The 27260-nt window shown below is 45.8% G+C and overlaps 1 protein-coding gene across 1 annotated transcript in view; it reads right to left on the minus strand.

The window, feature by feature from the left end:
- Positions 1 to 12298: 12298 nt before the first annotated feature.
- The window catches only part of LOC144102372 (sodium-coupled monocarboxylate transporter 1-like), a 69214-nt gene continuing 54252 nt past the window's right edge, over positions 12299 to 27260 (minus strand). Inside the window, exons 9-16 of the mRNA XM_077635662.1 lie at positions 26922 to 27010; positions 25367 to 25476; positions 20616 to 20683; positions 20427 to 20513; positions 17411 to 17568; positions 16262 to 16294; positions 14808 to 14908; positions 12299 to 12435 (exon numbers count right to left, since the gene is read on the minus strand). Coding sequence (XP_077491788.1) covers positions 12299 to 12435; positions 14808 to 14908; positions 16262 to 16294; positions 17411 to 17568; positions 20427 to 20513; positions 20616 to 20683; positions 25367 to 25476; positions 26922 to 27010 — 783 coding nt within the window. The remainder of the gene's footprint in view (positions 12436 to 14807; positions 14909 to 16261; positions 16295 to 17410; positions 17569 to 20426; positions 20514 to 20615; positions 20684 to 25366; positions 25477 to 26921; positions 27011 to 27260) is intronic.

Genomic DNA, 27260 nt, shown 5'->3' on the forward strand with positions numbered 1-27260 from the left:
CGTCCGCCTATGTGGTTGCTGGTGGCTGTGTTTCTCTTGGTCCAAGCCTCTTGCGCCAGATTTCGCCGTATTCGCGAATCACGTGTACAATTCTTCTTCAGCGAGGTGGTGTCATGATGCCGCCCAGGATGGCACAGAAGCGCAGCAAAACATCTACTCAAAGCCTACCAGTGTCCGAATAGACGTCTCGCCCATGCACACAGTCAGATGAACGCTGTCAATCTGCCTCACCTCAATCTGCTTCAAATGAAGCGGGCGGTGTCCTCTCTTGCAGGTTGCACTCATTACAGTTAGCTACGATGATGACGTAAGCGGCCGCACAACGATCACAGCGTCGGCTCTCCACAAGGCACTGTACGTATGCTATGGTATCGCACTGTGCTCTGTCGAGGCTGTATATAACCTTTCCCTAGGCTCTCAGTTGGTCACTTCAGAAGGGATGGCCTTAATAAGAGAGGCTCGGTGTAATTACTATCACAACTGCAGGGAAAGAAAAAAAGTCTGCTGTCGGCCTCACCTGCTTTCCAGCTGACTATTTCCTCCCGAATACTGACGAGAAGAAGAAAGAAACAGTGCAACGCTGTATTCGCTTACACACAGGTGCGCGTGAGATAGCACGGTAAGTTGGGGCTGGTCCTGTCGTGTTTGGTTCTCTTTTGTCCCCATTCTTCGCGCCGTTTTCTTTGTGAATCATGAACCAACTATCAGAAACTAGAGTTCTCCTTTTTTAGTTGAACTGCCTTTGTATTAAACATGGCCGCAGTTAGGCGTGCTGCTCGCTTTCATTGCGAGTTTTGTGCGATATCGGACTTTAGAACTCGTAATTATAATTTATGTTGGAGCAACCCGATAATGAAAACTACGCAAATGAAAGTTTGCACAAGTAATGCGCAGAATTAGCAGATACAAACGTGGCTTAAAATTTTGGCATAAAATCTTAGAATTAATTTTAGTGTACGCCTTTACACGACTGTACCTTTTTCTCTGAAATTATTCTTCGCAACGCGCTCAAATTCCCAGTACGGAAAGGCACATTTCTGTTACGGACCTGGAATTGTAATTATAGATAACAGAAAGTACTGCGTTATCTAGAAAATTTTCTTTGATTTGAATAACGAATTCACTAGATTCTATTATAAACATGGTTTTTAGCTTTCTGTCGACTTGGTATATACTCTATTTCCTTCCTATTCATATTCCTTTTGTCTGTTCATAGTCTATATACTGTTTATAGGTAACAGTCTTCTAAAAGTGTGCGGCCTTAAATCTATAGGTTCTCTACAGATTGTCCATAAGGCTTGCATTGCCTATAGACTGGAATATAGAATTAGCCTATAAAAATCCATATGCGTTAGTAACAAAAGTGTATAGGCAGTCTGTAGACTACCTAAAGAGACTTTTGTAAGGGTTGAAACAAGAGGAGAAGAAAAAGTTTTATTCTAGACTCTCATTCCTAGTTCCTGGTCTTTAACATAAATGACTTTTCGGGCTGCTAATTTCAGGGGTGCGTGAAAATCCGTCTCATAGAAAAAGTACGAATTTGTAAACGAAATAATAAACATATAAAAATTGCGCACATGTTTCTGACAAACTTTGCGCTTTTTTCAAATTGTGCATCTGTGGATTAGTACCAGTTTTAGTCTACCTAACATTCGTGAAACCTTTCCATGGTGAAAAAAGCTGTATGATTCAATAACCTAATACGGTTTGTCATACAAACGTCGTTAATTTTTTGCTAAATCATACGTTTGTCAAGGAAATGTCGTACAATATCTTAAAAATTGTATAGTATTTGCATGCCCTACAATCTTGGACAAAACATTTTTGAGTGGGAAACTGTTCATGAACGCAACTTTTTCATACAATGTGAGATTTCACTATAGCAGTCGATATATCCACAGATCACCCTACAGCAGTCTTGCAATTTTTTCTATTAGCATTTTCCCAATCGTCAAAACCGTTCCCTATTGGTTTTCTATGGCTTACTTAATTGTTTGATGCATTCCATGAAAACAGTTTAAAAGAAAGGCATTGCTACTTATAAGAAGAATGGACCATCACCTTCAGTATTCCCATACCTGTATCTTACAATTTTCAAATCTTCAAAATTTTTGCCCGAGAATGCTGGACATGTGACGAAGCCTGTACGAGGTTATTGCATCATATAATTTTCTTGGAAGGACTACTACATCGTATTTTATTATTACTTCTTCAAGTCCCACCCCAACCTAAACCTGGCACTACTTTTCTGGGTATTACCCGTGGCTTGCAACACCTGCAGACTTCCTCCACCGACATCTGCGCCCACCACCGGAGGCCAAGGAGCTCGTAATGTGTGACTTCAGATGACTTTAGATATGCAGAGTCAAAGAGGAGAGATTGTAAAATTAGTTCTGCGCGCAAACGCGTGCACGCACGACCACACGCCAGTGCCGCTTCATGCATCTCCATAGCGGCAGCGACGCTCAAATATCGCCTGCAGTTCACTCCTACGGCGACGAGCGCTGCGTACCAAAAACCATTAAACTCGCACCACCTGTTTGGTCCCAGTTCTTTTCACGATTACTTAACAGCGTCAACATCCGTACTCTTCGCATAGTGCATGCTCTAAGGAAAAGCTGGAATGGTTTTTGATAATTCTATGTTGTTCAAGAATTTTAATGTATGTAGCTTCTAGGTACATAACGCAAAGTAGTTTTGCGCTAGAATTTGGTAATGGTGACGTAATCACCGATTAAAATCGCGACGATGTTCAGGCGTCTCCTCACTGGGTTTGAGAAGTGTCCGGAAACTTGTGACCACGTAATTGTTGTCGAAATTTGAGATGCCCGTTGCCGTCGCCCATATGCTGCCGTGCGTAGTACAGTGCCGGCAACAAACAGCGGCAAATAGCGCTCGTGGTGTTCGTCTCTTGTGTCCTCGTCTTTTGCTGCGCTACAGTGTATTGGAACTATGTACCAACAAGCCCAAAAAGCCACGCTACTGAACAAACAGTGCTTTGTGGCCTTTGTCTTCAATGGCGTTGGTTTTCTTCCTTGAACAGCAGTTTCTTCAACGAAACGTAACGCTGACACGTTGCGCCACCACATGTGACATCATCATTGCGAGCTCTGCCTCTTGCTGTGCACAGCAGAGAAGCCTTAACACTGTGGGGTTGAATTCGGGAGATAAATACGTTCTCCCCATTTAATCGCGGCTTACACGGTTCAAAGCTGCCCGGACCCCACCACGTGATCGCGTACGATACCAAGCGCACGCCAGCCACGGCGGGCCTTGCTCTGAGGGAAGAGAGGAACACACTGGCTGACACAAACAGGCATTTATTGCTACAGCAACAATAACGCCAACTAGCAACAAGGTGCGCTAATGAATCAAGGTCGTCCAACTCACCAGCAAGGTTACGAGCGAATGTTCGGCCGCTCTAGGGCAAGGAATATTCCGAAGGCCGGACGGAACGAGATACGGGAGCGGGTCTCCCTGTCGCTTCCTCGCCCCGCTGGCGAAGAGCGGAGCCGTGAGCGACACGTCCGCTCGCGCCGACGATCCCAGCCGAAGAGATTCATACCCTCTCCCGCGCGCGGTCTCGAGAATTCTCTCACGCTGCGACGCTGGCGCCCTCTATTGCTAGTTAATGTAACTGACAAGGGAATGTGTTCCTCCTCTAGGTGAGGCTGCTGCTGCACGGTGCCTCGCGGGGAAGCAAACACAAGGGACTGCAGGGCAGGTCCTCACAACGCCGACGCGGCTTTATTTGTCGATTACGTCCGTGATTATAATGCTAGCACAAATAAAAACTTTCCAATGTTTATCTGCAGATTTCACACATTCAATACCTTTAACCTCGTCGAATTCTAAAACCTCTACAGTTACCCTCTAATCCCTTAACTGTAGCGCATTCTTGCCGTTTCCGGTGCCTGAGGCAGGTGGTCGCTCTTAAAAAAATACTTCCTGCCTGTCGATACTCTTTCCCTCCGTCGATAGCTTTGTGTTCTAGCTTTTCCTACGAGAATGCTGTTCCTCAGCTGATTGGCGAGCCTGCTAAACGAAGCCCCAGTATCCGTGCTAAAGACTGGCAGTCCTGCAGTTGCACCGCTGTACCAGAAACTTGGTCACGTGCAAAAGCATAGAATTCGGCCTAACTTCTTAGGTATTATCTGTCACCACTAAGGCATGGCGTGGCGACAGCGTCAGGTTAATCGCGCTGTTCAGGCGCACGAACGGCAACACGCCTCGAGGTGGTCGCATAATTTCCTGTGCATCGCAGCTCAGTTGCCACCGGAACATGTCTGCGAGGAAGAAAGTACCCTGTTGTAGCATTTGTGAGTTTTCACAATGGCGCCGCTTGGCTGGCACTCACGATTGCTTATTTTATTAATCGCTGCTTGTGATAAAAGTGTTTAGGCCGGCTGGTAATTGTTGTACATGTCTAGCTAGCACTACATGAAAAAAATATAATGCCGGTCTAGCAAGGCATGAACAAAGACGTAAGCTGTAACCACAGTTTGCAAGCTTTTGGAGGTAAACACGCCTGTGCATGACAGAACAGTCGGGCGCCTGTCTTGTCGCGATGAAACCGCGCTAATTTCGTCTCAGTATCTCCACGGCAACAAGTGCACTTCTACTCAATACAACCCTTTGGACTGAAGGCACAAACGACTATGGTTGACATGGAAGCGTTGTGTTTTAACAAAAAAAAGTGTTTTAATTTTACTTGTTCGAGAGAAACGGCTTAAAATGCTGGAAAGAACGGCAGGGGCAAGACTGCGGTTACTGCCGCAATGGCTGGATTGCAATCCTGGTGCTAAGTACACGTTTACCTCACGTAGAGAGGAATACGCAGTTAGACAGGAAACCTTTTTTTCTTCTTCCCATGGCTCCAAACTGAAAGTGCAGTCCATATATAATTACTGTTTGAGAAAGAGGAGGAGGAAGTGCTTCACATCGGACAGTTCGAGCCCCGAGAGCCTCCGCCAGCTAATGTTAAACACGAGCATTGACTCCTTGAATTGACAAATTCTCCTCGATCATCATGACCATCACCATCATCATCATCAGCCTGACTGCACCCACTGCAGGCGAAAGGCCTCTCCCATGTCTCTCCAATTAACCCTTTTCTTTGCTAGCTACGCCCACCCTATGCCTGCAAACTTCCTATCTCATCTACCCACCTAACCTGCCGCCCCTGCTATGCTTGCCTTTTCTTGGAATCCACTCCGTTACCCTTAAACACCAGCGGTTATCTTGCCTTCGCATTACATGCTCGGCCCAAGCCCATTTCTTCCTCTTGATTTCGACTAGGATGTCATTAACCCGCGTTTGTTCCCTCACCCACTCTACCAGCTTCAGGCCTCTAAACGTTACACCTATCATTTCTCTTTTCGCAGCTGGCTGCGTTGTCCTGAACTTAAGCTGAATCTTTTTCGTTAGCCTCCACGTTTCTGCCGCATAGGTGAGTGCCGGAGGTACGGCTGGGCAACTATCGCAAGTGGACACTTGATAATCGCTTTATCAAGAACTTTTGCCACTTTTTTTAGCAAGGCTTGTCTACACTCCTTCTAACTTCTCTTCATATCTTTCCCCTCTTCCTTTCTCATTATGCCTCACGGCAAACATCTGGAATAAAAAAAAAGATCATTTTCAGAATACCAGGAGTTCAGTACGAGCGAATATTGGATCATATCTTTATCCGGCGTTGTTGAACAATTGCGCTGGCGCTTTTAAGCGACCCGCCATTGTACGCGGGCTGTAGCTGCGACCGTAGATACCTGACTAGACACCATGCTGCTTATTATTTCTCCTCGTTAGCAAGCACATGGGTGTTATAGAATGTAACGTGCTGCCCTCGTCACAAAAACGAAGTGAGTTACGCGGTACGAGGTGAATTTGGACAGGAAACTACATCTCTTATTTTAAATGATTAGATTAAAAAATAAGCGATGGCATATATTCACGTGTCGGTGGCTAAATCCGAGCAGGGCGGGCGGGATTAATTTGCGAGCAGGTCTACGTGGCACCGGGAACATCTGTCAAGCAGGCGACTGATGTGGTTGCCACGTGAATACCAGCCTAGGGAACGGTTTCAGAGTTGTGTGTGACTTTGGTTGATTTCAACAGGAAACAGGACTCTCTTAGTCAGTGTATGAAAGAAAAGTTTGATTTCAATTTAGATTCAGACCCTCACGTCCTGACTACACAATGAGGAACTACTACAGAGCTTGTATACTACAGAGCCTCTACCAAATCGAAATAGTGTATCGACAAAACTGAGACCGCTGCATGCAACTTCACAGATCATCGGGAAGTCTTCGTCTGTGTTAAGAAAATGAATAAAAGATGTGTATTCCAAATGTCTCTCATTGACAAACATAGTGACCACAACAAGCTCAGCCAGGGAAACGTACCTCTCGCTACCTATATCCTAGCATAGTCGAGCTAAGCGACTGCCAATTTTTTTACTGGGCGCTTTTGTCCAGGTCGTCGGCCGCTTCACTGCCACCGAGATGGTGCAGGGCTGCCAGGGATCCGATCAGGAGGACAGCTTCCGCCAAGTACAATTGTTACGCTATAAGATCGGCCGCCTGGCATAGACCATTGAGCTCGGTTGTCCTAGAAGAGGCCACGAAAGCCGGCCGGTAGTGGGGCGACCTCATAATATCTTGCAATGGATGGCTGATAAACTCTTGGATTTCATTTCCTGATGAGTGGAGAGAGGGGACAAACTTTTTTGTAAAGAAAAATTATTTCGCAATACAAAAAATTTTTGGACATGAAGATCTGAACTGCTGTGCTTACGCCCGCTCTCGTTTTTGCCAGCTTTGGTTACGAACAACAAAATACATCAGAAGAATACGTCTAAAATTGTATGTCCAAATCTATGATGGCCATATATAGTACGCATATTTATTCTTGATGAATTTTATACTTTAATCAGCTGGGTGGTTTTAATTTTTTTTTGCTAAATGTGGAGGTCTTTATTTAAAGAATAAGCTATAATCGCAAATATTTAACGCTCCAATCTACAGAAAGTTATCTACTAATTAATATATAACTCACCGACATATGTTTCAAGTATAAGCAGATATTATTACGCATAGTTCATGAAAGCATAGGACCGAAAGAACTTTGTGTGGCGATTAGGACAAAAAAACCGTTTGTGATAGTGTATGTATTCTTTGTACAAACTGTACATTATGTGAATATTCACAAGCATTGAATATGTTCCATAATATTATGGTTTAGTAGATAACATCAACTCAAAGTAAGAATCTTTTTTACGCACGTCGTGGGTTTAGCCAACTCTGGTTGTCACGAGAAATCATCTTGCAGGAACATGTCTAAAAATTTCAAATATTTATAATTACCGGATTGTGTGCCCAGTTAATCTTCTTGATTTGAAATTTTTGGATCTTGGTGCCCAAATTTTTTTTTCTGAATTGGAAGGTATTTATTTTACGTAAGAAATATACTATCACGGTGGTGGTAACAACGCCTTGAATAACATACGAGCAGACTGGCGTGGCAGGCGAACTCTCCACTGGGCTGAGTCGTGTCCACAGATACTTGAACAACTCGGCGGCGGCGATAGCACAAGTTTGCTCAGTGGTCATCGGTCGTCGAAAAACAGACTTAGCTGACAAAGAACATTCGGGGTAAGGCGCGACAACCACCTGATGTAATGTTGAAAAACGCAAAGTGGAACGTATACGTGAAATCATTACAGAAATCTCTGGCGACATCTCGCGTTACAAATAAAATGATTAAGCCTCGATGCAGCTGGTTTCAGCATAGACAAACATTGTAGAAAAAACTTGGCGCGTTTAACTTCCTCTAAAATAAGCAATGAACCGATGCTCGAGAGGAAAACAGCAAATGTTCAGTAAAAACACTGGAAATGCCAGCACTAGTGTACTACATCAGCGCGCGCAATACAACAACAAAAACAAAACCTGAAAATGCAAACAGTAGTGTCCATTACCGCGCGTAATTGGGTTCCAGGCACACGACACGAACCAATTCCGGGAGTGCGCGGCGCCACGGCGATCGTATCGCGCCATCAGAAACGAATAAATAAACTAGCCAAAAGACGAAGGGCAGAGAATAGACGAGGCGGGACAATGTTAGACAATTACGGCGCAATTTACTTTCCTAAAAAAATCCGGGGGGGGGGGGGGCACTTTGTTGACCTAAAGTGCGGTGAGGCAAAAGCCTTTAGCGCGGTGTTGCTGCTTGTGTCAATGATGTGTGGTTAAGATGTTGATTAAGTACACAATTGTTTGTGAATCTGTAATGCTGGAAACACTGGAGGGCGTTTGGGAGGCATCCGTCTTATTCGACGCCTTTCTGCAAACACTCTCCAGCGTCCTAGACAAGGAGAACTAGATATGCGTTGGCAGGAAGTAGCGATGTCGTTAGCATGAAACAAAGGCGCTGATGTCTAGTTCCCATCAGAGCCTTTGTTTCATGCTAATGACTACGCTAATTACTGCCAACGCATCTGTAGTTCTTGTCTAGGACGCTGGAGAGTGTTTTGCGGAAAGGCGTCGAATGCAAGTGTAAAAAGGTCACATGTCCCTTCCAAGTACCCAGGTGTTCCTCTTGAGAAGTATCGAGATAAAGATGACTTTTGGAAGGAGAAAATTCAAGAACTGTCCATGCGTGCACAGAAATGGTCGGTAAAGCAGCTGTTTATATTCGCGCGTGCAAACATATGTAGTGTGTACCTGGTTTCAAAACTGTGCTATTTGTTGCAGGTCCTTTCGTGCTCTCGACTTAACGTTCAAAAGTTTCATCGCCTCTTCGCTGTTTTTGTTTGGCAGTCCTCATGGGAGAGGACTAAACGTGATAATTCATTTCTGCGTTTGAGAAAAGGGGGTCGTCTTTCTTTGCCACATTTGTGCCTGAGGCAGGTGGTCTCAAGATTTATGTTTCTTCGAGATCAACGCGACCCTTTCCTGCGGACTTTTATTAAAGTGAGGCTTTCTTCTGCTTTGCCAAACTATGTTATTTTCACTTAAAGACGGGTTGCCATACAGTGCAAGTAGATTATTGAAATAAGTGGTCGTTGCTTTCCGGTTTTTAAATGCTCGGTTCAGTATGGAATACCTTTCAAATGTCACGCGTAAGAAATTGCTAAAAGATTTACTTGTCTGTGTCTTCCCTGAGCCAATATATCGATCTCTGTATAGTGGAGGCCAAGGAGGAAATTTTTTAAAAAGAGTAAGGAAAATGGTGGTGCCAGCGGGTGTGAAGACGTTTTTCTTCAAGTTGCATACTGGTACGTTGCCGGTTAAAACATGGATGGAGGAGAAGGGATTGTCTTTGCCATGGGGTGCTGACTGCTTGTTATGTCACAAACCAGAGTCAATAGCACACGTCTTTATTGATTGCTGCGATGCGCTGCTCTTTTGGGACGTGCTCCAGCGTGCAATAAAGAAAGACTTATCCTTGATGCCGTACGGGATAAGATTACTGGACGTTGAGTACGATCTTTATAAATACGATGTAATTTTCCTTCTTGGCCTGCACAGCAGTTGGCGAAGCAGGATGGCTGTACGTCACTGCAATGAAGATGCGCGGTCTTTCCGAGATTATACTTCAAATAAAACATATTTAAGGTGCGAGAGGTGTACAAGGAGCTATGGTTCGGAGATGAAGTTATCGAGTTGATGGGAGAGTTGTGTTCTTGGAAACAGTTTTGATTTTCTCACGTGAGTGAAACGCATGTCCGCTCTTGATGTTTGAGAATGTAGCGCAGAACATGTCTGGGATCTGTTGTAAACTGTCGAAACAGGCAATAAAGACAAAGCGTGATCGTTAGCATGCTCGGCTGCGGAACGGAAGCATGGTGGTTCGAATCCAATCGTGCACCAAGATTTTTTTCTTATCGAGTTGAGGAGCGTAACGGACGGACGGACCATATGACGTCACTTACGTTGTCGTGACTTCCGGTTGGCAATGCAACGGACGGACAAGATCTCGACCGGGAGTATGAGCCATTAAAGGCTTTCACCTTAAAAGGCAATTTCATTTTTGTTTTATTCTTTACACCTACTCACAGCGCAACTGAGGCGTCCACCGGTCCATGGAGCCAGTTACAATTACTAATCAAACGCTTCACGTACATAGACACACACCGCTGAGACCCGGGAAGTGATGCTACAAGTGGTTGCGAACTAAAAAAGCATAGAACTTGATGAGGGAGAGAAACCTCGCGAAGGAGCGACAAGCTTTCATGCTCTTCGCTCCTCGGCACGAACATTCAGGCCGACGGTACGTCGAAGATAATGTGCGCTGTTGTGAACGAAACAAATACGTTTTTCTTTTTGCCGGTGACAAAGCTCGTTAATTGCCGCCGGTATTTGGCTTGGAAGCTATGGGGATGTCATCAATTCAGGTGCATGGTACGTTGAATGTATTGCGCAAATCCACATCTTGAATCGTAGTTAGGTAGCGCAGTCTGCTTTTGTGTCACCGGATCTTTTTAGGAGTTCCCGTGCCTCATAAAGCGTAGCCAGTTCGGCGCCAAGATGTTTGTCGTCACAGAACGCGCAGGACGTCTTCAAGCCGTCGTTTTCATTCGCCTCTTCGTCGAGCTGTTAAGATTGGATACGTCGTAATTACATTCTTGCAAGATTACTCAACTTGTCAAGCTACCTGCGCATGGCGCAGTGTCAGCTGAAATATTCCGCATCTTGCAGTTTGCTTAGTAATTCATTTTACGAAATACACAATCATGACCCGCCGCGGTGGCTCAGTGGTTAGGGCGCTGGACTACTGATCTGCAGTACCCGGGTTCGAACCCGACGGCGGCGGCCGCGTTTCGATGGAGGCGAAACGCAAAGGCGCCCGTGTGCTGAGTGATGTCAGTGCGCGTTAAAGATCCCCAGGTGGTCGAAATTATTCCGGAGCCCTCCACTCGGCATCTCTTCCTTTCTCCTCTCAGTCCCTCCTTTATCCCTTCCCTTACGGCGTAGTTCAGGTGTCCACAGAGATATGTGAGACAGATACTGCGCTATTTACTTTCCCCAACAACAAATTTTCCAATTTATTAATCATCATCATCAACCTGACTACACCCACTGCAGTGAAAAGGCCTCTCCTATGTCGCTCCAATTAGTCCTCTCCTCTGGCTGCTGAGCCCACCCCATGCCTGCAAACTTCCTAATCTCATCCGCCCACCTAACTTTCTGCCGCCCCCTTCTACGCTTGCCTTCTCTTGGAATCCACTCCGTTACCCTTAAGGAGCAGCGGTTATCTTTCCTTCGCATTACATGCCCTGCCCAAGCCCATTTATTCCTCATGATTTTGACTAGGATGTCATTAACCGGCATTTGTTCCCTCACCCACTCTACCAGCTTTCTGTCTCTTAACGTTACACCTATAATTTTTTCTTTCCATTGGTGGCTGCGTTGTCTTAAGTTGAACCCTTTTCGTTAGCCTTCATGTTTTTGCCCCAAACGTGAGTACCTGCAAGATACAGCTGTTATATACTTTTCTATGGAGGAATACTGGTAAACTTCAATTCGTGATTTGAGAGTGCCTGCTAAATGCCATCCAACGCATTATTCTTCTTCTAGTTATTTTCGCTCTCGTGGTTCGAATCTGTAAACAGTACCTGCTCTAAGTAGACATATTTCCTTACAACTTCCAGCGCCTCGCTCCCTATTGTGAACTGCTGCTCCCTTCCGAGAGTGTTAAAAACCTAACGACCGCATCATAAGAAATAAGTATGCTGATTAAATTTAAACGCTAATACTTTGAGCAAAAAGGGGCTCGTTGAGGCTAGCCTATGCTGTTTCAGCGCGTACTTCCGCAAGCCAGAAATATACTGGTTAAGAAACGTCACTTGCTGTACAGCTGTCCCGCTCTATGATAGGTGAGAAGAATCGCACGTCCACATTTCTGCTCTTGAGTAACAATATCTGCATAAATAATAGCATCATTCTTAGCTTCTCATTTAATAATTTATGATTTCGCGCGACCGCGAGCTTAATACAACGCTTGTTGGGAAATTTCCTTATGAAAATGGTCTATTGACTTTCTATAGACTTCTTATAAACACTATTTCCTTCTAAAAAATATTTCCTATTGTCAACTCGTGGTCTTTAGACGGTCTGTAGAAAAGTCTACTAAAGGTGTATGACCATAAAACTATAGATCGTCTATAGACTGTATATATTATTTGTATTGCCTTTAGACTAGTCTACAGAATTTGTCAGCAGAAAATTTATAAGCTTTATAGATAAAAGTGTATGGGCAGTCTGCAGGCTGTCTAAATTTTTTTTTTGTAAGGGTAGCGTCAATCTAATCGTAGCCTAAGATTGGCGCTAGCTGGGCTCACCCCAAGTGTTTTCCGAACAATTTTGAAGCGACACCAAAGCTTCCTCAATACTGGGCTTGTGAGACGCATGTTTTTTCTCGCCTCTTGAGCACCACCTGAAAAAAAAAAGAAGACACAAACGAACATGAATATTCTACCCGAAATGCCAATTCCAGAATCTTTACACGCACGAAAACGAGTAGTTTCACCACATTCAACAAATACGCCGCTTCTTTCAAAAACGACCCAGTGAACGTAAATGAACATAAAGTGAACATAGTTACAGCTGGTCAAGGATACAATCCTTCAATGGTGCTGTTCGTTTTGAGCGAACAGTTAATCAGTGCTCAAAGTAACCAGAATATGTCATTTAATCAGTATGTACTAGGAAAGCTGGGTTACATGACTCGTTCGGCTAGCATCTCTTTCTTCTTTCCATCGCATATCCGTGCTAGTTTTGCAGTGTATGGAATTCTGGTCCGAGCTATGATCCTTTTTGTATTAGTGAGATGTTTACGTAAAGACTGGTCTACTTTGTATACCAACCAAGGCGTAGCTCTCTAATAGAAACGTTCGGAAAGGTCGTTAGGAAGGAGAGCTTAGTTTACTTGTGAAAAACAAATGACTTATTGAAGCATGACTTGACTGCCGTCGTCTCCACATGAAATTTGCTTTCCATAAATAGGCATTCATCTATCTCGACTATCTTGCGTGGTGAACTCTGCACTTGGCACTAATACAGTCGAACATCTTTATAACGAAATGATGGATGTAACGAAGGAATGATTACTGTTCAATGCTCGGTCAACACGGGCTATAATCAAGCTACGGCTATAAGGAAGTAATCACCTAGCCCGTTCAACTGTAGTAAATTTCTTGCGTGCGCAGCCAAGCGGTTCCTCTTTGAGGGAAAACTCTCAGCACATCGAGGACCTTTCTTTATGGAGAGAGAGAAGAGAAGAGAATGGCAAACAAAGAATTATACGGAGTCCAGTTTTTAAGCTTGCGTGCCGGTGCAGAAATATCCTAGTCTCAACAATGTGAAACACGGTGTGCGTGATGCGTGTCCAGAATACAGGGGCAATATTCTGTACAGTTTTTTTCCTCATCCATTCGTTTTCTATTCTCCCCCCCCCCCCCCCCCCCCCCGGCATGATACAGGAGCTAGGAACAGATACTGGGTGCTACCTATGAGAACTGAAGTCACAAGTAAAGAGAAGACAGTCCCATGTACTAGTCAGAGACTGACAACTGCTTTATAAGAATTTTTGCTTACGGAATAGCAACAAAGGAAAGGATATAAACGAAACGACAGGGGCGCGGCTTCCCCCTTCAACGAACAAAGCTGAACCCAGGCTGGCTTTTATAAACAGCAGAGTGCAAGGAATGGGTATATGACAAAACCAAAGCAAGAAAAAGTAAATAGGCGTGTCTGAAAAACGAAACAAAGAAGCAAGCAGCAAGCGTGCTGGTACGAAATTGGCAGATACCGAGATAAAACGCTGATACCACAGAACATGAAGGAGGAAGACAAGAACCACTTTTCCTTGACGCACTGTAAAGGACATAGCATTGTCAGCGGTGCAGTACATCATAATACAGCTAAGAGGTGCTAACTGGCAGTATTGTTAACTAAAATTAAATAGTTAATTTTCTGACAAGAAATGCTGTAATGGCGGCTAGTTGGTTTGTCATTGGCGGTTGGTTGGTTTGACAAAGTATAGCGCGCCAACCTGAAGGTGAAGAATTTTTTACCTATTATTATTAGGCTCCTAATTATCGAGAGGCGTGTAGCCCACCGCAAGTAACATTCATATCAGTTGCCAGAATTTCGGAAACGCGGTTACCGTCGGCACTGTGGCCCAACAAAGCTTGCCTACATCGCACAAAAAATACATGCACTTTCGTGAAGCTTGTGGGCAGCAACCTCCCCAGTGCAGGTAACTCGTCGTCAGCCAAGAAGGGCTCATGAGACGCCAACAAACAAAGCTATAAGTAGTAAAAGCAGAAAAAGTGAATAATGTAAAAGATAAAAATGTGAACAAGCAACAGAGAGGAAAAAATTGAAATAGCTGTAAATTGATAAAAGTAGTGTATATACAGGGAGATGAATGGACGTATATGCATGATTAAAGATGGGTATAAGATTAGAAGTTTAAAAAGATAACGTGGTGAATAGGGCAAACTTCCGTACATCAACGTACAAAAGGCGGGTTAGTTCGATGACACAGAAATGGAAGGCGCGCGCTAACACACTTGTCTTTGAATAATTAAAAAATGCTTCCTTATAGAAATCTTTTTACTTTTCGCCAGTGTATACACGAAACGCTTTATAGCCGTCAGTCCGGTCTCCTAGCTGCGCACTGAGGCGAGCGCTCTCTTATTATCTGTGCCGTACAACATTGACACTTGAAATGTCCTCACGGTCAATCCTGGACGAAATTAGTCACTGGGTTAGCTTACTCAAAGGTGCCGAGCACCCACTCACCTGTAGCCAGACTCAGGGCTGTCCCTGAGAACATCGTGAGCAGCAGTCCCATGAAAGCGATCCACAAGAACGACACCTGATACAGCGGGAAGACGTCCGAGCTGCAAATGAAAACGAAACAAAAGAAAATTACAGCCGCCCACACTCAGGGTACGAGGCGTCATCAGTGTTAGCTAGCGCGCAAAATGATTTAACACAATGACGACCCCAAGCACGGCTGCCAACGCCACTGAATCCACACAGATAGCCACAATAGCATGTGAATGATTGGACGGATCCGTGGGCGGAATCGTGACTGTCCGGGTTTGAGCCTCCGGTTCCTATTCGATTCCCGATGTAGTCTTTCGCCGAACGGTGGGCACTAGTGCGGAGTGGCCGTGTACCCGAACCGGCAGATTTCTACAAAACTGTACAGCTGTCTGTCTTATGAGGCATGCATGCGGCATGCAGACGGGACAGCTACGACGACAGCGTGAAACCGGAGGAAATAGGCAAATACAGCTGGCGCTGCCAACAGTGCAACGCACCACCTAAGCGACCGCGTATAGAATGCGTGGCGACGACCAATGCCAATATATGGGCAATTTATAATTCTCTACATCCGTAGGCAAGGGAAAAGCAGTTCGCAATTGGTAGCGAGGTACTTGAAGTAGTAAGGGAATACGTCTACTTAGGGCAGGTAGTGACCGCTGATCCGGATCATGAGATGGAAATAACTATAAGGATAAGAATGGGGTAGAGCGCATATGGAAGGTTCTCTCAGATCATGAGTGGCAGATTACTAATATCCCGCAAGAAAAAAGTGTACAACAGCTGTATCTTACCGGTACTCACCTACGGGGCAGAAACGTGGAGGCTAACGGAAAGGGTTAAGCTTAAGTTAAGGACAACGCAGCGCGCTATAGGAAGAAAAATGTAGGTGTAAAGTTACGAGACCGGAAGCGGGCAGAGTGGGTGAGGGAACAAACGCGGGTTTATGACATCTTAGTGGAAATCAAGAGGGAGAAATGGGCTTGGGCAGGGCATGTGAAGCGAAGGCAAGATAACCGCTGGTCCTTCAGGGTAGCGGAGTGGATTCCAAGAGAAGGCAAGGGTAGCAGAGGAGGAAGCCAAAAGTTAGGTTGGAGGACGAGATTAAGTTTTTGGGCATACGGTGGGCGCAGCTGGCAAAGGGCGGGGTTAATTGGAGAGACATGGGAGAGGCGTTTGCCCTGCAGTGGGCGTAGTCAGGCTGATGATGATGACATTCGTAGGTCGCCGGCGCCCTCGTACCATTCCTGGTGCCAGTGGTGCAGCGGTTAAGCGAGAAGCCACTGCCCTGGCAGGTGGCTCTATCAAACACTGCCATCGGTTGGGCTTGCGAGACCCTGGTTGCGGTTCCCGAGCAACCTCTCCCGACCAATCATAAAGTGAATTGACACCTCACACGGTGGACACGGCGGGAACATGGAGACAGACTCACAACGGCAAAATCGGTGAGGGGGGTGCTAGAAAAACCACCACACACAAAGCCACCGTCAGATACACATTTATAAAAACGGTTAAAGAAATGAGCCTTTATTGCATAGATGTCCTGTTCACTGTTCCGCAGCGTGTTGGAGCCGTCGCTGTAAAACTACGCACACTGTGCGCAGCGTGTATAATTATGTGCGTGCCACCCATCTCCCTGCGCGCCGCCATGTGTCGTCTCTTCCCGGCATATGGTTCGGTACGCTCTGCTCCGTCTTCCCTATTCACTCTCCCTCTCTTAGTTCTCTCTTCTCGTGTTCGAAAGAGACGGTGACCCCGATGACATGGAAGGAGACGGTGACCACGACAACGCGAAACGAGGGGAAATAGATTGTTAGACCAGCGCAAGGACCGACGAAGAAGAAAAGGGATAACAACACGACGCTGCCAGGAGAGCGCTCAATACTGAAGGATTGCTGTCGTCAACGTGCTAGCCTATCCTCCACTCAACAAAGCAGACGGTTGCGCTCTCGATCAGCCCCACATCCCTCCCAAGACCGGCACTCTTCAGGCCCTTGGCCTCCTCCCTACTCCAAGCTCCGCAATGTACCCTTTCACCGCAACATGTTCCCGACCCTTCACTAATGAGAGAGTCTAGTTTATGACGAGTCAGCCATTGTGAAACACTCGTCAAGGAAAGAGAGACTCACGGATCCAGCACATAAGTGTGGCGCTGACGGTCCAGTGCTTAGACAAGCTCTCCCATGTGCGCTACTTTTGGGAGCCGGATAATTCAGTGGTCTGGCAGTGTTTATCAGTCAATCGAGTTAGTGCCAAATGTCGCTTGCACTCCCAACTCAACCTGACGTAGTTCCTGACGGCATAACGTTTTGACCGCCGCGCATCGGTGGCGTTTGGTGCCGCTGTATAACAACGTTCCAAAACTTCGTCACTGGGAAATTGGTGCACTGACGTGTGAATAAATCCGAATGCCTACGGTTTGAGTACATAGCTCTCGCGTGCTACGTGTGCTAAGAACCAAACAATCTAGATTAGAGCATGCGAGGTGCGCAGTAAGCGCCGTAGTCACTTATTATCTGCGTTGAAAGTTTGGGTACGGCACCAACCTTTGGGGCAGTGACCCATCTACCCGCGCGGTGACACCGGAGCCTTCCTCGGTGTGGTTGGCCTCCAGTGGACATCGGTCCAGCGTCCCTGGTATAACGACTGAGTGCGACGCGCCGGCCAGCATCCGGCCCACAGCGTGCCACAGCTGGAACGCGCACACGAGCAGGCATGCGCATGCTGTTCCCTGCAATGTAAAGCATCCTGTTAAAACATGTTGCCCTGTTCCGAAAGCAGAATCACTGGTTCGCATACTCCAAACAGCATAGTGCGGCTGAACAGTGGGTACAGGCGTTTGTGCTGTGTGGTAATAAAAACGTCTACAATCCGGCTGCCCCATGCAAGGCGAGCAGAGCACGCGCAACAGCCGCATCACAACTCACAGCGCATAGGACACTGAAGATACCACATCTACCGCGACAGGCCTAAAAAAGCGAATTCCTTCTCGAGTAAAACGCTAAGGCGCCCGTTTGCTGTGCGATGTCAGTGCACGTTAAAGATCCCCAGGTGGTCGAAATTATTCCGGAGCCCTCCACTACGGCACCTCTTCTTCCTTTCTTCTTTCACTCCCTCCTTTATCCCTTCCCTTACGGCGCGGTTCAGGTGTCCAAATATATATGAGACAGATACTGCGCCATTTCCTTTCCCCAAAAACCAATTATTATTATTATTCTCGAGTAAGTGCACCGAGGTTGTGCTAATGTAATCCTGACCTGACAAAGTGATATGGTACGCTTCCATGATTTCTCGCTCTTGCTTTCCCTTGCCTCTACCAAGAATTATTACATTGATGAACAGTGGATAACACCCACATTCATTGCAATGGCGAGGCATGTTGAGAAGGAATTCGCTCTTTTAGGCCGTTCACGGTAGATGTGATATTTTGTGTGCCCTATGAGCTGTGAGTTGTGATGCGGCTCTTGCGCATGCTCTGCTATTCTTGCTGGGACTATGCCTTGTCTAATTAATCTCAGTTGATAGTCCAGTCGTTGTGGCGTGAACACTCCTTCTCTCGTCCCTTGTCTTTTGTGACTGTTTTTTTTTCAAGTTATTATGAACCAACGGGCCCGCATTTCAACGCTTATGCAAGGCGGATTTAGGTCCTGCGAGGATCAACGATCGACGGATCCTAAGAAAACTCCTAGTATCGTTGATCTTAGGTGTTGTGGTTGGCCAAAAGCGCTTTTACCAATCATTTCATTCCTGAGAAGTCGAGCACCACGAAGGATTAAAAAACTGGTGGGTGCACGGTGGCATAGGGTGGCCTTACAAAAATGTAAGGCGCGGATCCTCAGACCACTTGGCCACCGCTGCGGTTCTCAACGAATCTCACTGCAAGCACGGAACTTTGAAGAACTCGTTTGGACATGAAACACAGAATGTCGATGGGCCCAGCTTGGAGTCCTGGAGTTTAATGTATACTGATAGTGGAGCCTGGTGAGAAGACGCAGCGGTTTTCGCGCATTTTTGTGGCGGCTAGTAGATGTGGTGGCCAGAGGCCATCGGGTGAGTGTTACGACCGTGTGGTGTGTACCCTGTACTGCGACCGCCTCTTGCAGTATATCACATCCGTCCTCTTGAACTCCCTTCAGAGTGACGCGGAAAAACATCCTTAAGGACGTACTCACAGCTGTAGATGGGGATGTAGATGCCCTGTCGAGCATTATACGCATCTCGTCAGGGGTCGAAAGTTATTCCTATGGCTTGATGAGATATCCTACATTTAATTACCAACCCTTTCGTTAGCCCCAGCACATGAAATCTGGACAAACGCTTCCAGTTTGCGCGACCGCTGCCTTGTGTCGAATACCGCTCAATGCTCAAAATCATCGCGGGAATTTGGAATGTTGGGTACAATCCATTGATTTTCTATGGTCGTCAAAAATAGGTGGTGAGAGCGCAGAAAGCATTCTGAGGTCAATTTTTTTAGCGATGAGGAACACTGACCTATGATTATCACCATGTCCGTTTCGGATCTTTCAGGACTCTCTAATTTTCTCAATGTTACTAGTTTAAAATATCCCTATTTAGTTACGCAGTATTCGTCGCTGGCAGCCAAGAGATGGCGCAAGTTGCTGATGTCAGTTAAGGTGGGGCAAAATTGATAATTATTGGTTTTTGGGGAAAGGAAATGGCGCAGTATCTGTCTCATATATCGTTGGACACCTGAACCGCGCCGTAAGTGAAGCGATAAAGGAGGGAGTGAAAGAAGAAAGGAAGAAGAGGTGCCGTAGTGGAGGGCTCCGGAATAATTTCGACCACCTGGGGATCTTTAACGTGCACTGACATCGCACAGCACACGGGCGCTTTAGCGTTTTTCCTCCATAAAAACGCAGCCGCCGCGGAAGGACAAGATTTTTGAAAAATGTTTTTTTTAGGAAAGGAAATGACGCAGTGTCTGTCTCACATATCTAGGTGGACACCCGAACCGCGCCGTAAAGGAAGGGGTAAAGAAAGGAAGAAAGACGTGCCGTAAACTCAGGAGAATAAGGCAGTGGCGCGGTGGTGGTGGTGTTGGTGAAACTTTGTTACCAGCGGATACAGAGGACAGACCTGAAGCCGCCCCCTATACTTAAACGACGGCCGCTATCCGTTGGGTAGCAGCGGCAGCGTCTTCAGCCAGCTGGAGGAGTTTGATCTGTGTCCCCGGGTCGGGGCTGAGCATTAGAGCCGCCCAATGATCAGAGTCGGTAATGAAGCGACTCGCGGGATAGGGACTACGGGCAGTTCCATATCATATGAATTAGATCGGCTTTACTATCGCAATTCTTGGAATTGTTTGCGATGCGGATTAAACCGGAACGTTTGTCGCGGTGAAATATGGCAGTGTAAGGCACTAAGATGTCCTACTTGCATATGCGCAGTTTGTCAGTATTAAAATGCGTTTTATTTTTTTTTAACTCGATCATGTATGCAGGGTTCTGAGTGTTGTTGAGAGGCGACAAAGTGATTTAAGGCAGCCGGCAAGAAGCTGTGCGCCAGCTTTGGTAGAGCTTCATGCGAAGTATGATATCGGGTGTGAGTATACGTTGCGGTGAAGCATACCTTTGCGTTGACCCATGGCGAGGACATGGCGAGCAAGACGAGGCCCGCGAACGGACCCCCAGCGGTTGAGTACAAGGAAAGGAAGAGCTGCCGACAAAAAGGATCTGAGTTCGGAATGAAAAAAAAAAAGCAGGCACGGGTAAACAGCGGCTGTAAAAAGAACTCCCGAGAAGCAAGAAATCTACGTACCTTGGCTGCAGCACCCATGTAAGGCACAGCAGTGGCAAAGAACGTCATTATGATGCCACTTGCGAGGGCTGAAAAAATTTCTTCCTTGTATTAAATTGTTTGCACAACGTGCGGTGCAGGTAAAACATTGTACGAAAATCACAATGCTGCCATGCATTGGGAGGGGTGGCAAAAATATAAATAACTACGGCTTTTAAACTATTAAAATTAACAAAAGTAATGGGTAAAAATGTCGTTCCTAAGGTCGCATTGTTCCCTGAACGTTTCCTTTCAGACAGTATCTAAAATGCCAATGGTTCAAAACGCAAGACAAAAAAGGATTATGGGATAATACTGCAGCTCACTTTGGTGATAGCTTACAGTGCTACGAGCATGGCGTCGGAGACATTAAGTAGGTCACTAGGTGTGGAGGCGGCACTGTACGGGTTGAATAAAAGAAGCAAATGTTTCAAATACTTCAGGAGAGCAAGCTGCCGGGCTAGTTGGTGATGCATGTTGTAAACTAGGAAGCGCAAAGTACCGGACGACGGACAGAGTAAGGGACACTGTAATTTACTTATTTATTTATTTCTGTACCCTCAGGGCCCGAGGGCATTACAGAGGGGAGTGGGGTACAATAGACAAAATAACAAAGGAACAGCAGTCAGAAGTAACACAAAAATGTGAACAAGAATATGGCTCGCACAAATCAGTAGGTTACAGCAAATACAATCAAACGAATTAACAGTCATTTAACACGAAATTATGAGCAAAGAATAAAAGTAAGCATAAAAGTAAGCATACCGCGCAAACAAGCATACCACGCAGACGAGGTCTGTTTTAACTACCACATAAGCTGAAAGAAATAAACGGCAGGGCGCAAGAATTACATGTACTATGTTACCATCAAGTTAGTTAAAGCCGATTTAAAAACAGAATGGTTACTTATTTCGACGACCGATCGGGGAAGGTGATTCCATTGTGCCGATGTGCTGGGGATGAATGAGTTGTAAAAGTGGTTTGTTTGGCATGAAAGAATACCAACTTTATGACGATGATCGATCCGAGCTGAAACGTAGCAAGGTGGCGTTATAAATTTTCTCTTAAGGATGGGGTTATCGTAGTAAATCTTATGGAATAGACAAAGGCGGGATATATTTCTACGTTGCGACAGTAGTGGGAGTGATAACCTTGATTTCATGGCACTGACACTGAGTTACGGTGATAATTCGAGAGAATGAAACGGGCCGCATGGTTCTGTATAGATTCAAGTTGGTATATTAGTGTCTCTTGATAGGGGTCCCTGATAGATGCAGCATATTCTAGTTTACTACGAACCAACGACTTGTAGAGAAGCAGTTTTACGGAGCTAGAAGAAAGATTAAAGTTACGGCGTTTGTAGCACAGCATGCGGTTAGCGTTATTGCTTACATAGTCTATGTGTACTTTCCAAGAAAGATTATGGGAAATGAAGACACCTAAATATTTGTAAAAAGGCACAGACTCAAGGCTGCAATTATTAAGACGATATGAAGGCAATGTGGTGTTACGACGAGAAACCCGCATGTACTTGCACTTTTTTATGTTTAGTTCCATGTTCCATCTGTTAGTCCATTCAAGAGCATGATCAATATCCGATTGAAGAAGAGCTATATCAGAGTCACTGTTAATTTCGCGGTATATGACGCAGTCATCAGAAAAAAGGAACTCTGCAAAGGAATTGCACCTCTGCTGCGACATGACACCCCCCCCCCCCCCTTTCCTGTGGTATCTGTGTTCGCGGCAGGCAAGCAGATTCCTTCTCTGCTTCGTTGTTATTTCGGCATTGTAGTAGTAATGCGACAGCATTAAACGCCTGATCGGGGGAAAAAATGTGCCGTTGGTCATAAAAGTCACCCATTCGCTGAAGAGAAGTGATGTCACCTGACGGGATAATTCCGATTAAATGCGTTAGCGGCTTCTAATGTTATCGCATTGCTAAAAAATAAGGTAAATAGGTGTCCCTGTGAGTTTTTCTATGTCTTACTACATTCTCTGCTTTCGTTCTGCGCTCACGGAGTCTTGTGCTTTATCGCGGTGTTGAGCCCGAAAACAGATTCGTCATTGCGGTGCTGTCCCGCCGCGGTGGCTCAGTGGTTAGGGCGCTCGACTACTGATCCGGAGTTCCCGGGTTCGAACCCGACCGCGGCGGCTGCGTTTTTATGGAGGAAAAACGCTAAGGCGCCCGTGTGCTGTGCGATGTCAGTGCACGTTAAAGATCCCCAGGTGGTCGAAATGATGCCGGAGCCCTCCACTACGGCACCTATTATACCTTTCTTCTTTCACTCCCTCCTTATTCCTTCCCTTACGGCGCGGTTCAGGTGTCCAAAGATATATGAGACAGATACTGCGCCATTCCCTTTCCCCAAAAAGAACCAATTGCGGTGCTGTGCGATGTCAGTGCACGTTAAAGATCCCCAGGTGGTCGAAATTATTCCGGAGCCCTCCACTACAGCACCTCTCTCTTCCTTTCTTCTTTACTTCATTCTTTATCCCTTCCCTTACGGCGCGGTTCAGGTGTCCAACGATATATGAGACAGATACTGCGGCATTTACTTTCCCTAAAAACCAATTATCATTTCGACGCGTAGCTTCTTTTTATCTTTGTACGCGTCCCTTCACATATACTTCCGAAGTCGCGGCGCAAGCATGCCGCTCTGTAAAACGCCCTGTAAACAGGGAGTAGCAGATGGAGGGGGACAGTTCCTTCCCTTCATGTTCCGGGACAGTCCCGTCCCTGCATTGTCCGGCCGCTCCTTGAATTGTCACGCTAGCAGGGTCACGAGAATCGACTGACGCCATTGGCTGCAACGGGGTCATTTGACCAGGAAATAATAATAATAATAATTGGTTTTTGCGGAAACGAAATGGCACAGTTATATCGTTAGACACCGGAGCCGCGCTGTAAGGGGAGCGATAAAGGAGGGAGGGAATGAAGAGAGAGGTGCCGTAGTGGAGGGCTTCAGAATAATTTCGAACACCTGGGGATCTTTAACGTGAACTGACAAATAATAATAATAATAATAATAATAATAATAATAATAATAATAATAATAATAATAATAATAATAATAATAATAATAATAATAATAATAATAATAATAATAATAATAATAATAATAATAATAATAATAATAATAATAATAATAATAATAATAATAACAACAATAATAATAATAATAATAATAATAATAATAATAATTGGTTTTTGGGGGAAAGGAAATCATGCAGTATCTGTCTCATATATCGTTGGACACCATAACTGCGCCGTAAGGGAAGCGATAAAGGAGGGAGTGAAAGAAGAAAGGAAGAAAGAGGGGCTGTAATGAAGGGTTCCGGAATAATTTCGATAACAATAACAATTGGTTTTGGGGGAAAGGAAATGGCGCAGTATCTGTCTCATATATCGCTGGAAACCTGAACCGCGCCGTAATAATAATAGTAATTGGCTTTTGGGGAAAGGAAATGGCGCAGTATCTGTCTCATATATCGTTGGACACCTGAACCGCGCCGTATGGGAAGGGATAAGGGAGGGAGTGAAAGAAGAAAGGAAGAAATAGGTGCCGTAGTGGAGGGCTCCGGAACAATTTCGACCACCTGGGGATCTTTAACTTGCTCTGACATCGCACAGCACACGGGCGCCTTAGCGTTTTTCCTCCATAAAAACGCAGCCGCCACGGTCGGGTTCTAACCCGGGAACTCCGACTCAGTAGTCGAGCGCCCTAACCACTGAGCCACCGCGGCGGGTTGAACCGCGCCGTAAGAGAAAGGATAAAGGAGGGAGTGAATGAAGAAAGGAAAAGGTGCCGTAGTGGAGGGCTCCGGAATAATTTCGACCAACTGGGGATCTTTAACGTGCACTGACAATTTAATAATAATAATAATAATAATAATTGTTTTTGGGGGAAAGGAAATGGTATCGACCTCATATATCGTTTGACACCTGAACGGCGCCGTAAGGGAAGGGATAAAGGAGTGAGTGAAAGAAGAAAGGAATAAAGAGGTGCCGTAGTGGAGGGCTCCGGAATAATTTCGACCACCTGGGGATCTTTAACGTGCACTGACATCGCCCAGCACACGGGCGCCTTAGCGTTTTTCTTCCATAAAAACGCAGCCGCCGGGGTCGGGTTCGAACCCGGGCATTCCGGATCAGTAGTCCAGCGCCCTAACCACTGATAAAAAAAAATAATTGGATTTTTTTGGGGAAAGGAAATGGCGCAGTATCTAGCTGTCTCATATATGGTTGGAGACCTGAACCGCGCCGTAAGGGAAGGAATAAAGGAGGGAGTGAAAGAAGAAAGGAAGAGATAGGTGCCGTAGTGGAGGGCACCGGAAGAATTTCGACCATCTGGGGATCTTTAACGTGCACTGACATCGCACAGCACACGGGCGCCTTAGCGTTTTTCCTTCATCAAAACGCAGCCGCCACCCTAACCACTGATGAAATTGGTTTTTAGGGGAAGGAAAGGGCGTAGTATTTGTCTCACATCTAGGCGGACACCTGAACCGCGTCGTAAGGAAAGAGATAATGGAGGGACTGAGAGAAGAAAGTAAGAAAGAGGTGCCGAAGTAGAACTCCGGTCGTGATTCAGGTCACCTATCTAATCGTAAAGTTTTTGGACACGAGGGTAGATCATTTTGACGCTGCAGTGGCACTGTATTACCAGCGCATCGGCTTAAGCCCCTGATATCCCTGAAGGAAATTTTTCGGTGATGTGCAGTAAGCTTCGCACCTAGCAGCCGCACCATGATGACCGCCTTGCGCTCGCCCATTTTGACAAAGGGCGTGACCACATCGATGTAGAAGATGGCAGCGTGGGAGTTGACGACGGAGGAGACTGTGCTGAAAAACGAGATACCAAAGAATGAAGGGTTCACGACACGCTAATATTATGGTTATGCGATTTTTTTTACATTGCAAATAAGATCTGGAACTGTCAGCGGAGGCCCCCTTTTATCCCTTCTGAACACTGACAACTGTTTGAGCAGCAAGATTACTTCTGATGGCAGCGTCTATGGATAGCCTGATGTGCAACAATCTTACAGGAGATGAAAGCTTTATCTTTAGAGGAAAAACATTCTCTTTGTCAGTGCATGCAATCGCAGTCTCACTTATGGCCGTTGTTTCCTCCACCAACCGTTATAAGACTTTCCGAGTAGTAGTTATCGGCCGTGGATTTCCTTTACTCTTCGACGCGCCTGTTTCCAGGAACCTTGTTTCTGGCGTCACGAAGTTACCGAAAATGCAAGACCTTACACTAAAATTTGTTCTCGGAGATACTCTGAAAAAGCAGGGCCGAAATTCGTTTACGAACAAATTATATAGCATTTGCTTGTAGCCCCCACCCTCTATCCCAAATGCGCATTGCCTTTCAGAGCGATGCACGACTACGGAACGCACGTACTACACAGCCGGATGAAAACGCGATCACTCTCATTATTGTTCTTCTAGTATGTAGCGCTACACAGACGCTTAGGCCTTGCGGACTTAGACAGCGCGCTCAACTTCACCAAAACTTCAAGCTTAACTGGCTTATAATGCCGCAGTGTTCAGGAAGGCGCTATGGTTTGCTGGAGCTTGTGGCTAATTGGCAGAGCGAGTTAGCCAGGCAGTACTTTATAATATAGTGCTTTACCCGGTTTCTTGGTAAAGAACTATTGCAAGTGTTTCCAAACGAAGCAAAACGCTTTAAGTCTTCGGCATCATTGTGCAGGAGACCACGCCAGAGAAGACGAACACAAGGAGAACTAGTACTTCGTTTCAGCTATACTTGGTTACAACGAGACATAATTGCACAAATCCGAACTGGCGAGAAGACACGTGCGAGGACGAACACACAGAGACAAGACTGGCGCCAACTACAAGCAGAATTTATTTTTCGGATAAAGCCACAAGAAACCACACACGTGTGGCGCCAGTCCTGTCTCTGCGTGTTCGTCCTTGTGTCTTCGCGCAAGTTATTTTTGTGCAGTTATGACAAGTACAAAGGAATGACTGTACCGAAGAAAAGCGTTCTACTGTTCTATCTTTCCTTTGTGTATATATCTTCGACTTTACTAAACATTATGGCGCAGTTTACAGCCCAATGAACAGCTAACTAGTCACCGTTACTTCACTCATGGGCCTCCATATACTCTGGAGAAATTGCGGTCTTGGTGATGTCTGCAGGAGGCAGAACCTTCGTTAGGACACGCATTCGACTTGTTACGTGAAGGATCGCTTAAATGTGGCACCACAGCAATTCGGTGGTGACCAGGACTCCAGGTGAGTGTATGTAGGAATCTTACCTTGTTGAAGCGCCAAGAAGTCCTGCCAGAAATAAGCCCCTGAGCATGGTAACTTCGGAGAGGCGCTCTTTTATAAAATATGGAACAATCTGAACCACGAGAGAAAAAAAAACAAAGAAAAGATAACGTTAAGAGATAATGCTCGAAATTGAAGCCTCATTTTCGAGTAAGGAGCTCGCGAGGCCCGGTGTAGCATGGATGCTCCGAGCTCAAGTGCGTCGGACCTCCACACGAACACCCGGCCTTTTTACGATGGAGTGACTGATAACCGCGCGAGCCGACAACTTCCAACTTGTGCGATTTGGTCGCGAAAGCGTGAGAAAGGTTCATTTGCGAGAG

The sequence above is a fragment of the Amblyomma americanum genome, chromosome 8 (genome assembly GCF_052857255.1).
Source record: "Amblyomma americanum isolate KBUSLIRL-KWMA chromosome 8, ASM5285725v1, whole genome shotgun sequence".
Taxonomy (NCBI): Eukaryota; Metazoa; Arthropoda; class Arachnida; order Ixodida; family Ixodidae; genus Amblyomma; species Amblyomma americanum.